This window comes from Phasianus colchicus, chromosome 7, assembly GCF_987193195.1.
Source record: "Phasianus colchicus chromosome 7, bPhaCol1.hap1.1, whole genome shotgun sequence".
NCBI classification, from domain to species: domain Eukaryota; kingdom Metazoa; phylum Chordata; class Aves; order Galliformes; family Phasianidae; genus Phasianus; species Phasianus colchicus.
Window position 1 is genome coordinate 4,879,664 of NC_143442.1, and position 14,460 is coordinate 4,894,123.

Below are 14,460 nucleotides of genomic sequence, written 5' to 3' on the forward strand. Positions count from 1 at the left end.
ATTCTCAGGAAAAAAAGGTATTTTATATGGTCGCTATCATAGGCAGTAAAGTTGTTAAAAATGAGAATAATGCCACTTTCAGAAACTATGTGTACTTAGTCATTCCAATGAATTGAAAATTAATGAAAAACTCATGACCCCCCCCCCCCCAAAAAAAACCCTCCTTTTTTATTATGGCTTCGTTAAGAAAAAATGACAATACTAAAGGTTCCAATATCTAAGCAGCTGCATGAAGTGATGAGTGAGTTATGCCTAATATTTATAAGTATATGATGACTAAATGTTAGTGAAACAAAAAAAACAATGTAGAAATATCTAAGTGCTTCCTTAGAAGTACTGTAACTATTTACTTTCTGATATCATAATACAAAGGTGGATTATCTTATTTAATTCCTTATCTGTAATCCTTATTTCAGATCATTCCCTGTTTTTAATTTGACTTGTAAATGCAATTCTGGGAACAAAATGACTTACTTCATTGGCAGTTAATGAGTAAGTTGGACTGCCTGTTTTTCTTTACATGTTGTCAAAGATGAAGAGGTTACATGGCATCAAGCAATTCTGTAACGGCTGACAAAGAATAATATTCTAGCTAAGAATCTGTAGTGTGGAGATGTATTAAGATGTGCTTAACAAGACTTGCATTAGACTGACTGTCTGAACCAATTTTTCTAGTAGAATGTCTGTTCGCACTGGATTATATTAGTTTATTACTTAAGAAAATGAAAGGGCAATTTATAAAAAGAAATACAGAAGTATTATAGTAGAATAATTCTGTTGTTATAATAGCATAGGTGCATGTTTTCATGGTGAGCCCCAAAATGCCTCCTCATTGCTGCCTACAGAGTGGGGTCCTCAATTAGATCTGAGTAATTCTCTAGACTGTAATGTTTACTGTTTAGTCATATTAGGAAGCTGCATGTGGAGCTAAAGATCAGCTCTGTCCAATGCTGTCAAATGCAGACTGTCTCATGTTCTGTGCTGTGCTGAATGGCCATATACAATCTCCACAGAACGAGTCTCCCAAGCCCTTCTGGGCAAACCTGTTCCAGTGCTCCGTCACCCTTACTGTAAAGTATTTATTCTGCATGTTAGTATGGAACTTCCTGTGATAATTTTTAGGCCACTTCTCCTTTTCCTGCTGTTACGCACCACTGAGAAGAGCCTGGCCTCATCCATTTGCCTCCCACCTCCCTTTAGGTATTTATAAACATTAATCAGATCCCCCTCAGTCTTCTCTGAACAAAATGAGGTTATTCAGCCTTTCCTCATACAGGAGATGCTCCAGACCATTTCTCATTTTTGTGGCCCTCTGCTGGACAACTCCTAGGAAATTCCTGGCTTCTTTAAACTGGACACGGTATTCTAGATGTGGCCTCTCCAGGGCAAGGTTGAGGGGGAGGGTCACCTCTCAGCCTGCAGGCCATGCTCTTTTTAATGCACCCTAGGATGCCATTGGCCTTTTTGGTCAAAAGACCGTACTGCTGGTTCATGCCAACCTGTTGTCCACCAAAACATCCAGGTCCTTCTCAGCAGAGCTCCTCTCCAGCAGGTCATCCTCTGACCTGTACTGATGCCTGTTGTTGCTCCTCCCTGTGTACAGGACTCTACATTTGCTCTTGTTAAACCCCATCGGATTCCTCTTCTTCAAGGACTGTATTTTTAAGTCAAATGTTGTGAGTTTAGTTATTGTACAACATGGTCTATGTCTTCATCCAAGATTGTTTTCCCTATTGGTGTCATGGATTATATTTTATACTTCAAATCAGGAGCTTTGAGGACAGTGGTATCAAAAAGCATACTGCTGCAATCTCATAAGTGCAGCATTCTAGTTGTCTTCTCATAAGAGTAGTGAAAAAATGCTTAGATCATGAAATAAAACAAGCACATAGTTCCCACATCAAGGCTGTCAGCTTCCAACAGTCTACACCTTTGTGATTTCCAGAGATAGAAATAGTTAATTGGTTTTAATAGCCACAGATACAATTTCCATCCTTGAAGTTGTTGATGAGAAGAAATCCTCATCCTTCCTGTTGACTGCTAATTTATCATTACCTTAAATCATTTCTTTTAAAAGCTGGGGTCTGATGCTTCTGGGACCTACAGACTACACCTCTGAATATAAGCCTAGCTTTTCATCAGATCTGCATGCAAAGGAGGAGCCCTGAGATTTCTAAAGCTTGCAAAAAGTGAATTTTTGATTAGTTTCATATAATCCTCTATAATGATGATTATTGTAGCATTTTCTGTAAGAGATAGATGAGACAGGATCTCAAATGCCAGCTATTACTGACATTTAGTTTGGCATAGGTCACAAAATATCAAGGAGAAAGAACTGTTAAAAATTATTTTTCACATTAATAATAAGTATTTAAATAAATTACTATTGTAAGAATGATGCCTTTTTCATCCTTGATAACTCTAATATAAATAGAAAAAGTTAGTGGTCAGAAATCTCAAATTTGAAAACAAAACTTGTTTAATTTAAAATAAAAATCTGCAGTGATGGGTGTAGGTGATATACATAGCATGATTTTATCTCTCCAACAAACTCAATGGCTTTGTTGCATTTCATAGTGCCAAAAATTTCATAACTAAAATTTCTAAAACTGGATTGAAAGAGTCATTTGAGAAGTGGGTTTAGTTTCAGGAAATTATCATCTCCCAAATTGCTCACTAGTGTCTATACAGCCACTTTAAAAAGCTGGCTATGCTACTGCTCTTGCTGTCCTAATTTACTCCTTTGCTGTACTTAGCTCTAGGCCAATAGTCTGATTGTTTTCCCTTTAGCCTGAATTTTGTTAGGCTGGAAATCAGGCACACTTTCAGGGTTCTTCCTTTTTATTTTTTATTTATTTTTTTTTCTGCAAAAAGGAAAAGGTTGTTTATTAATAAAGTTGGAGAAAAATAGTCTTGAGTATATATGGAAAATTAAATAGCTTTAGGAAAACATACTGTGTTTTGGTTATTACTATGAGAAAACTTCATTACAATCCTAATTAATCCTTTGAAAATAACTGTCAGTGTGCATATTCTGCTAGGTTCTTGTGTTCTTGTAGATATTTTAAATGGTGAAGTTGCACCATCCCATTTTTCAAGAAATCATTCAAAAAAGAGTACTATAAATATTATGCTTAAAAAAAATCTCTAGTTGATTTTGAAGAATGAAAGACTGTGAGTTTCCAATGAAGGGATATAATTTTTATATTCTTTGGTAAAATTATTTCACTCCGTGTTGTATATCAGATAAAATATATGGCAGTTTAAATTGACCTCTGATGTAATTACAAGGAAAAATCCAAGATCTATATATTCATCATCATGTTCTTTCCAGTTATAAATTTTAAGTACATCTAAGAGCAGCGTGTACATGATTTGAGTGTTAATACACATTTTCTGAATATGGAGAAGCCCGTGTGCCAAACAGTTTTGGTTTTGTATGCACTGTTCTGGAAAAACAGAAACACCTCCTATTAAGCAAGAAGAATACTATATTAGAGCGTGGATGGGTTTGCTACCTATTTGCTTTGATTGTGAAGAGCTTGTGAAAGAAAATTGAAACCGTGTGAAGAGATTATAAGATGTACAGTTATGTTTCTATCCTAGTGTCATATTCTGTTCCTACTGTAACCAGAAATGATGGTTTGGAGAGCCCTTTTTGGTTACCATGCTGAAGAGAGAGCTTATTTTGGTCAAAAAGGGAAGAGACAAAACATTTAAGGGTTGGGTGGTTAATACTTCTAGAAAGCATTACATATCCTTTATTGCCATTCCTAAGACAAAAGAAGTGAATGGTCTAAGGGACGTGTTTTAGTGGGGAGATATTAGAGGTAGGTGGATGGTTGGACAAGATGATCTTGAAAGTCTTTTCCAACCTTGGTGATCCTATGATTCTATGAAGGCTTTTATTCCCTCAAAGGGGGATCAAGAATGATATTTATTCCCTCAAAGTGGAGAGGATAAAGAATGATAAATTCTTTGCAGGATTTTGCTTTGATAAGCTTAAACAATAGGGGAGCATACAATTGAACCAGTGTAATAAATCACTGTCTGAATTATGGTATTCCATTTGCTTTATAACGTTTCTGAACATGCGTATTTCTGTGTCTCTAAAGAAATTATATAAACGAGTTTTGTTTTTCTTTCCTGACAATGGAAATCAAGTTTGGTTTTCTATTAGCAAAGATAGACAATTTTAGCAGGAAAAAAAAAAGCTACAGAACTCTTCTCCCAGATTGTGTTGCTCTGCTTATTAAGAAGTACAAGTGACAATCTGTAGCTACTTTAGCAGGGAGCCAGGTATGATTCTTTTTAATCCATACTTAAATTCACAACTTCTTACTCTCTTCTCTACTCGCAGTGCTGCTTATCGTACTGCAAATCAGAAAACCTTTGTTTAAACTGATGACTTGTGTAAAAAAAAAAAAAAAAAAAAAAGGCATTATTTTCTTACAAATGTTCTCTCTACAGCATCTGGTTTAGCTTTGGCTAGTTTTGCCTATATTCTTTTGTGAAACAAATGGTGTATTTGAGCTAGGCTCTGTGTAGTGAGAATGAGCTAACTTTTTTTTTTTGTTTTTTGATTTTTTTTTTTTGTCTACAGCTCAGGTCTTTGCTTCTCTCTGTGTGGTGCTAAATCCATAGTTCTCTATGAGAAGATATCATTTTATTATTTTACAATTTTCACTCATCAGGAGTTCAGACTATTGGGAACATCTGCAACATATGTCCACCCTTACGTTGCAGAAATCACAGAGGAGCTCTGTGAAATTGTACTCCTATAGAGCCTTAGAAACATCCACCTATCACTTCTATCACTTCTATCACTTCCTTCCTAAAGCTACAGAGTTAAAACATGTCAATGGAGAGCCTTCTGGTTTCTAGCCCATCTAATACAGCAATAATTTTCAAGGGGAAATTACTGTTATCATGATGGATGCTATATTGTGCTAGAAAGAAAGGTGGGAGGAAAAACACCCCAAAACAAAGTTTTTTGCCTTCCTATCTTAGGGGGGAAGGAGCTTTTGCCCCTTATAACTGCTTTAAATATTGTGTATTGTAGAATCATAGAATGGCCTGGGGTTGAAAAAGATCATAAAGATCATCTAGCATATGGCCAAATCATATTCCCAAGTACCTAAGTTGTCTGGTATGCTAAGGGTCATGGCCAGTTTACCACCAAAAATGTGTTAAGTCAGCGTGGCTGATTTATTTTGCTTCATATGTAGATAAAGAAAACTTCTGAACTCAGAAATCAATTGAAATATTAACAGAGAGCAAAATGTTCCTGGACCATGCTATAAGACATACTATTAATTAAATGCAATTTAAATTATATCAAATTACTTTCATTTAAATTAAATGCAGTAGAAATCAGATACAAGACTTCATAGCTGTCCTCTGCTGACAATTCAGTAAATAGACTGACACTACAAAGCTTGTGTATGAATGGACCATCCCATAGGTACTTTCAGGTGTTCTTAATTTATTAGCTGTTTTTTCATCCTCTTCAAAGAAAGTTACATGTTTTGTCATGATTCGTATGATTTCAATTATTATATATTTAATTATATATAGCCAATGTGTAAGTTAAATTATATAGTTTATCTTGCTGTATTTATACTGTGTGCTGTAGTGTATCTGGCTGCTTCCACTCAATGTCAAAGGTATTCTCATTAATTTTTAAGCAGTTTTTTAAATAATTATTAAATACTTAAGTATGTAAATAAGTATTTAAATTATTATTTTGTTATTTTCATCCCATTTCTACAACATCAGTTCTGAATTTTTCCCACACCATAATCTATTCTCTGAATTAGAAGAAAGCTTCTAACTTGGCATCACTCAACACACCAAAGCATATGGTTACTTCTTTTTCCACTGAACAAGATTTCTACTGATACCATCAGGATATCTTGAATAGTTCTCTATCTTGGTAATGATCCTTTCAATGTAATTTCTGAAATCTGAATACTGCTTTTTCTACTCTCACCTCCTGTTGAAGCGTGCCATCAATGCTTTTCCTTTAATCTGGATGCCTGTGGTCTACCATAGTAGCAATGTCTAAGAAAGCAACCTTTCTGTGTATATATTGTACTAATTTATGTTTATTCTCCACTCTTTCATTTGGTTTTAAACCACAGCATACTACAAATACCTGATAGTTTATTTTCATATTCCTCTGTCCTGTCTAAGCAATTCTGAAACTGCTTTGCTTTCCTCATAAGAGACTCAATAACATGTTTGTCTTCCAAAGATCAATCGAAGGAGCACCTGAGGTATAAGAGCCAGCTTGGGTGCTAGGGGAGCAATGAGTACTGGAAGCAGGCTGGCTTCAAGTTATCCAGTGAACAATTTAGAGTCTGGGGTCTGGCAATGAAATGTGTGAGCTGGGCATGATTATGTGCATATCTTTCCTATTATAAGGAAGAATTAAAAATTGAGGAGAATAATAAGGAGTGAAAAATAATAACACATGAATATGGTCAACTGTAAAGCAGAGTTGTATTTGCCAGGGAAAAAAATAGCGTTTTTTTCATTATACCATGTAATATTGTTCTTTTTTTTATAAGTAGCTTTATTTTTTGCCAAAGAGTTGCTGAATTGCGAAACTTTGTCCCCTGCAAATTGTCTTATTATGCTACACAGTGTTTGGTTTCTTAGATGCATAATAATCTAATAGGTTTCACTCATCCACCGGGCCAAATGTAGCTTTGCAAGGAGAACTCTTTCTTTCAAGGCTAATTAGATGGGTGATTATGGATGTTGTGACTGAAAGCTTGGAAAACAGAAGTAAGTGATAAAGAGAAGCAATGGGAGAACAAAAACTAAACACAAGGATGATAAGGGAGGAATATAATGTTTTACAGCTGAACTAAGTAACTATCTGGGTCTGAAAGGAAATTTCTATTGATGACATATCTTTTGTCAGAAAAGAGCAGCAGGTCTTTTGAGGCTCTCATAACTAGCTGGGAACATGGAGAGTAATGATAGAGAAGAGATGAGTCTGTGACCACTAGCATTGGAACTGGGAAGCTCAGTGTTGTCTCATGTGGCATTCTTAATTAAGCTTAAATTAAGTTTTATTTGTAATGTGGCTTTGTCATTTATGTGGTTTTCATTTGAGGATATTTTGAATTATTACAGGAATTTTATTGGTTGGATGAGGGAATAAGTCCTATGTTTTCCTTTCTGAAATCAAACTCTCACTGGAAAAATCCAACCATCAGTTTGTCAGACTTACCTGTTTGGTTATGGAATGCATTGCATTTCATAGCCTGGAGAAAGTAAGCTAAGAACTGGGAAATCAGCAGAGGGAGGAAGATTCATGTAATAGCTGGTGATAGGATGGCCGTAAATCAGCAGTGTAATAGAGCTGTGAAAATAGCAAATGCCATTCAGTGATGGATGAATCTCTATCAGATGCAGGGAAGTTACGGTGACTTTGTACAGATACCAGTGAGCTTTCCTCTGGAGCAACATATCCAGCGCTGACCATGCTGTGGTCAATATCGTGACCTAAAACTCATATAACTGCAAAGAAGGGTGTCATGAAGAGCCTGTCTGATGAGATGAAAAGATTGACTTTGTTTGCTTAGCTCTAGCTGCTCAGTGGACAGTGGAAAATTGTGCTCGCCATCAGGAAATACATTTAGGAAGGAAAACAGGTGAAAAAAAAAAAAAACAAACTGCTGAAACCTATAGTGTGCTGCAGAAATGAGTAAATTGTGATGCAGTCTTGAGAAATTTTTGTTGGTTATTGGAGTGGTTATTAGCTACCCAGGGGGGTGGTGGAGTCACTGTCCCTGGAGGTGTTCAGGAAGTGCTTAGATGTTGTACTGAGGGATGTGGTTTAGTGGGTAATGTTGGTTATAGGTGGATGGTTGGAGTGGATGATCTTAGAGGTCTTTTCCAACCTGGGTGATTCTGTGTTTCATAAACGTTAGAATAAGCCATTCTGGCAGAGCCTCTTGGAATGAGCACTGCAACAAAACAACTAAATAATGAGTCTGAGAAGTTTGAAAAAAGGTTAGTATGTGGTGCCTACAAAGCACCTATATTTGAAGAAGATAACCCATCTTAGTATTAATTAAAAGTGGACAGAATGTGTTTTTTTTTAGAGTTTTAAAGAAAGGAGATTATTCAGATTTCCTATGCACAAAGAAGTCTGTAGCTCTCCAAAGAATAACGTGCCTTAAAAAAAAAAAATAAATAAAAAATTAATGCCAAAGATTTTGCAGCTTTGTATCTGCCCTAGCTAGCATCCTTATTGATAGTCTCAGAAGATAAAGGGCTGTAATGAACACAGATCTCCTTGCCCATGAATGAGCTGTCCCTCACGGTCAGTACTAATGCATAGTACATGGATTGTACAGGGAAATGCAAATGGTAAGTATTTGTGCTGAAATTGCTCTATGAATTGATAAAAGATTTCACTATCCTCTGCAGAAAATGAGAAGGCAAATCTAGCCTCATTTGTGAGCAGCAGAATTAGTCTTAAGTTGAAATTAATACCCGTGTATCCTTGAGAACTCCCAAGGCAAAGGAAAAAAAATAGCATAACCGTGGGTCAGCTTTATGTGTTAGAAATGCAATTCTGATTTAAGTCTTATTATAAAAATCTATGTTAGTATTTTTATGCAGACTTGTGTTTCAGATTTACATGGTAAAGCATCTAATTTTCCTAACTTGATTTTCAGTATGCTTTGATCATGTGGCAACAGTTCGGTGATTATTTTCTTGCTCTGTCTATTGCCTCTACGTTAAAAGTTAATGTTATTGTCAGTCTCCAGGAGAAGAACAATTATTTTCAAAATTAAAAATTTTAATTTCAAAATTAAAAGTTTCTATGTTATTTATGCATGGAGACATGTTTTCTTAGCATATAAAACATCCTTAACAAATGATGTTAATAGAAATCAGATATTTAGGAAACAAAGAAATACCTTCCCTATCCCTGAAAGCTGGAGAAAAACAAAACAAAACAATTTTAATTAGCCGTTTTTTTCTGTACCTATTTGTTACTCACTTGCAAAGTTTTTTCCTAATCATGCAAGTGAATATAACTATAGAAGGTAATTATCATTTCTAAGTTGTATATTAGTCTTTTCTTATACCACATAGAACCATCGATCTTGTGTAGGAATGATGTTTGCTAAGCAATCAAGTAGAGTCAGCCTGAAGTCAAACTTCAGGTCTTTGTAGCTCCTCTGTGTATATGTACACGTGTGTTTATATGTGCTGTATGCATAAATATACATAGGTGCATGTGTGCTTGATCACAGAAACAACACAACTTCTGTAATTGCAAAATGAGCTTTGATTTGAATAATTGAATCTTAAAATATAAATTTCTATTATAAATCTAAATGTGATCCCTTCAAATTATCAACATGAAATGTTTTAATTTATTTTAAATGTAATAGCTATTAGACTTGTTACTGCTGATTAAATACATGCACACATATATATATTCTCATTAATTTCTTTGGCTGTTTTCATTCCAAACAAAACATTTGCTTCGCAGACATAATTTTTGCTTTGCATATCATCTGTAGCATGCACATTTTGATTAAATGAATTTAAATGTTAAGTGTGTGGTTTTTTTAAAATGTTCTAAAAGTGCAGCTGTGGTATAGAATTACAATGAAGGACAAGACAGGAATTCAAAATGATTTTGATTAATCAGATTCTCTGTCAGGAATGGAATTATCCCTCAGGAATTTTGTAGGTTAAGTTTACTCTGCCTTTATGACCTGGTGATGGACTACGTGACCTTTCAAATTCTCCTCAAGCCCTGTTTTATGATTCCGTGATCAATTCATTTTAGTATTTTACAGCTACTCTATCTATGCTACCAATAATTCTTATGCCTTCAACATTTTTGTTGATGTTCTAATTTTTTTCCTATGAAATACTTTGTCTACATTTAAATAAATAAGAATCCATTCTAAATATGGTAATAGTGAGGGATATGGCTCTTATTTTGCTACACAGCAATCATGTATTCTTTCTAGCCTAATATTTCTGAATGCTGAATTTCTATAATGGGTTACAAGGCTATAAATTACTGTTCTTCAACATGAGCATATATCAGTGTTTTTGTACTGTTGATGTAGGGTTATTACCACTAATGGTAATAATTGAGGACATAATTCACTTCATTTGCAAAATGAAATCCTGATTCTCAAGGTAGTTTTAGTAGCATTGAATCTAGAATTGTATTATTTATTATAATATGCTAAAGTCATGGCAAGGTGGTCTTTGCTTGCAAATGTGATTTAATCTCAGAAATAGTTAATCTTGTTATAATATTGTCAAGTTAATCAGAATTGATTTGTTTAGTAAATCCACTGAATACTAATCAAGGCTTGGGTTGAGAAGATTTAGTAGCAATTTTAAGTCTTCAATAGTTTCCCGTTATTCTTGGATGAAATGACTCATTGAATTTGTGGAAATTTTTAAAGCCTTTTTTACAATTGTAGTCCTGTGCCAATCACCATCTGAAGATGTTATAAATACACTACGATAATGCATTGTACATCTTCCTTAGAAATATGTTTTCATAAACCTGATAGTATAAATCACCATATTTGCTTTACTTTATATGTAATGAATTGTTCTCCAAACCATCTAAGTGCTTCCTGGATTTGTCACTCTTTAGTATTTTTAATTACTTTGCCTTTTTTTTTTAATAGTGATTGTATGGATATATTTAAGATTTTAATACAGTCTCTGTACATGGATATACTGACCAAAAAAAAACCCAGCAACAACAAACACAACACTGTTTGTGTCAATCGCTGTTGACTATTAATAAATATAGTCTTCGAAATGACAAGGAATGAAATCCTGCTTTGCACAGTGCCACCAGGAGCTTTGCGCTATGCTCACACCCTTTGAAACTCACAACATTTTATTTTCTTTCCACAGAAAGCTTTTCTTTACGGACTACGGGAATGTTGCCAAGGTTGAGAGATGTGACATGGATGGAATGAACAGAACATGGATAGTAGACTCTAAAATTGAACAGCCAACTGCTCTTGCACTAGACCTCATCAATAAATATGTGTACTGGGTTGACATCTATCTGGATAATATGGAAGTTGTTGACTATGAAGGGAGAAAGAGGCATACAGTCATAAAAGGCAGACATGTAGGTATTTATTTGAAAAATGTAGGAAAATGTAGTGATATCAATGTACAAACATGCATAATGTCAATAAACTTTAAAAGATCCACTGCAAATTTTATTTTATTTGCAGTTTAGCCCATTTTGCAACCTATGAACTTCCTTGTAGTTCTTCTTCAGCAACGCACCATTCAAGTCACAGTTCCCATTGTAAAAGACTTTAGGAGGGAAAATATGGGGCAATGGAAAGATACCAAGCAATAAATTACTAAAGACAAGAACATATTGCCAGTTCAGGAAGGGAAGATTAATGGGTAGAGGAATGTTAAAGAAACAGAAGAACAGCAGAAGTTATTCACCTGTTCAAACCAAGGAAAGTGACCTTAAATCATATTTTGTTGATGGTAGTGATGTTTTCTTCTTAATTGATCCAGATGTTCAGAGTCATAAATACAAACACTGAGTCTGGAAGCTTTTGAGCAGGACTATATCAAGCTGTTGTTGTTTCAGTTTGGAGAGCAGAATAGTAGTTAGCAGTTCTACACAGTGGCAAGGCTCATGAAAATCAAAGGAAAGTTTGCAGCGATCAAACCATTATTGGTTGCTACTCAGACTTTAGGGACTGGTGTGGATACCTTGGATACATCTGTGTTTGCTTGAGGTTAAACAGGGTATTTAGGATGTGCACATAGAACAAGTATTTTACCTGTTCTGCTTTGTTTTTTTTGCTCAATTATCAAATGACAAATTGTTAGCATAGCCAGCAAACTATTCTCGACAAATTTCAGAGGTTAAAGTTTATTTCCTAAGTACAAGCATATCGGAAGCCATAGTTTCCAAATGATATAAGCTTTTTGGTCGATAGCTTGGGTGGCTTTCAAAGGGCTATTCTTTGTTACAAGCAACATTTCCATTCATGCATGAGGTAGCAGAAAATCTGTAGGATAAGTAAAAACTACCAAAATAATTAAGATTTTATACTCTGCATTATAAAAAGAGTCACACTTAAAATTGTAAATATTCCCATGTTCTTATGGGAGTTAAATAATAAAGCTTTAAACTTTGTACAAATGGTGATAGGGAAGAAAGAATTGTAATGCAGAGGAGAATTCAGAAATTTAGTACAGATTCATTGTTATTATCAAGTCTGTTTTCTTTTCCGTTTATGGTTTTACTATAACTGGATTGAAGTCCTATTGGGTCTTATGAAATACTGTCATTGATTTTATTTATTCAATTTTTAACTGCTTAAAAGCAGAACACGATGACAAAATTTGGTCAACTTGAGGTAGTTTCCAGGAACCACTGAAATATTTGATGCATAGCAGCTTTTGGATCATCTTTTAGTTTTGGTTTGTGAAGTGTGTCTGAATTTCTCTGAGTAAATGAGCTGAGTAAATACTCTGTGGTGAATAATTTATTGATTACACTAGTAAGAATTTCAGCCTGTAAATGTCTGAACACCTGCCAACGAATTCTCTTTAGCTTACTCAGCTTTCAAAATTGCTCAATTTTGAATTTTCTAAATCCATACATCAAGCACAGCCTCTGTATAATTAAACACATCATGTTTGAGCTGTCATTGGCTAATTAACCAACCGTATTTAAGTAACTTTCAATCAGTGTACTCATACACATCAGAGATAAATAAATTAGAGCTTGCTTGTTGTTAAGCAAGCAGTACTGTGTGACCACAGTCATATTCAAAGATACAACACAAAAGGAGTTCCTGCGTAGTTAGTTACTTAAATATATATTAAGTGATAATATCTTGCACTGGTGACATTGTTTTGATTATGTCACAGTGAAAAAAATCATTAATTCAACCTGTAAACTATCTATATTTACTAAATTTATTAGTTAATGCTAGCTAATGTTAATGATAGTTACTGATTTTTAATTAACATTAGTTAATGCTAATGTGATATATTGCATTTAAGACCATATGCAAGAGTTTTTAATTGAAAAGATGGTGAACCCATGGCATTTTAAGAATAAATGAATGGGTTGTGGTAAATATTTTGCATTTTTTTCCCTGCTTGTTTAAGGTTAGGAAAGTTTTATGCATCCCTGTTCATTGCATGGGAACTGGATTACGTAACCTTTAAAGGTCTCTTTTCAACTCAATTCTGTGATTACAAGCATATGAACTAGATTTGTAATGTAATTTGCATTCTTTTTACTGATTTTTATTAGTATATTCATAAATTATTTTGATCACTTTGGCGTGTACATTGGACATAATTTGATGCTTATAAAATGTATATCTAAACGTATATCTAAAATATTCAGCTAAAATAAAGATTGCTTCCATCTCTATTCCAGGTTAGGCATCTCTGTGGTTTGGCAGTATTTGAAAACTACATATATGCAGTTAATTCAGATAACTTCAGTATTTGGCAAATAAACAGATATAATGGCACTGATGCTTGGTCCCTTACCAGACTTGAAAATGCAAAGGACATCCGTGTGTACCAGAAAAGAACTCAAACATCGGGTGAGATGAAAATTCCTCATTCTAAAACTAGTTATTTGTTGGATATGTTTTCAAGGAAGCATTCTTCCAGAAATATGCAGTTAAAACTTATCACTACTGCAAAATTTTCTACAACTTCATCTGCCTAGTTTCCTGTGTTTTTCGCTGCTGGTTTTCTTGCTTCCCTAAGCTCCTACAAACGATTCCTGAGCATTCAACTTGGAGAGCTGCCAATGAGCTCTGCTTTGCAAACTCTCTGACTTCATACATACAGCCTTTTGGGGATTTAACACTCTCAGAATTGTTAGGTGTCCAATACCACCCACCTGCTTGGGTCTCAGACCTTGGAGATTCCTGCTTTCTCTGGATCTGCTTTTAACACAGAGTGCAAACCTGGAGGGACTCAAAATCCCTTCCCTCAGTCTTTGAGGTTGCCAAAATGAATGGAAGTTGGGCAGCTAGCCTGCTTAACTACCAGCACAGTGGGGGAATTGCTGTTCACTTTTTCCCTGCTTGAATAAATACCATCTTTGGCCTTCAATCTCCATTCAAGACTGGAATTAGAAACTTCTAAATACTCAATTTTTGTTAAAATCAATTTCAGGTGTCCAGTATGACTTGAATCATGGATCCGGTCATGTATTTTTCTGCACTCAGAACATCAGTATGATTTATAGGATAACAAGATCTAAAATGCTTAACAGTGATATTTTATCAATTAACATATTTTGATATGACTCTAGCGATAAAAACTAGAATCCTCTTGATGACTGCTGGGTTATAAAAAGCTAATACATCAATTCTGGTGATAAATGTCAATGTTATTAAACACACTGGCTGCTCTGAGAGAAGT

At 34.7% G+C, this 14,460-nt stretch overlaps 1 protein-coding gene across 3 annotated transcripts in view; it reads left to right on the forward strand.

The window, feature by feature from the left end:
- Window positions 1-14,460, forward strand: part of LRP1B (LDL receptor related protein 1B) — a 591,311-nt gene that overhangs the window by 368,391 nt on the left and 208,460 nt on the right. For all 3 annotated transcript variants that reach the window (XM_090143529.1, XM_090143530.1, XM_090143531.1), the window contains exons 8-9: window positions 10,933-11,155; window positions 13,457-13,628. In XM_090143529.1, coding sequence (XP_089999655.1) covers window positions 10,933-11,155; window positions 13,457-13,628 — 395 coding nt within the window. The remainder of the gene's footprint in view (window positions 1-10,932; window positions 11,156-13,456; window positions 13,629-14,460) is intronic.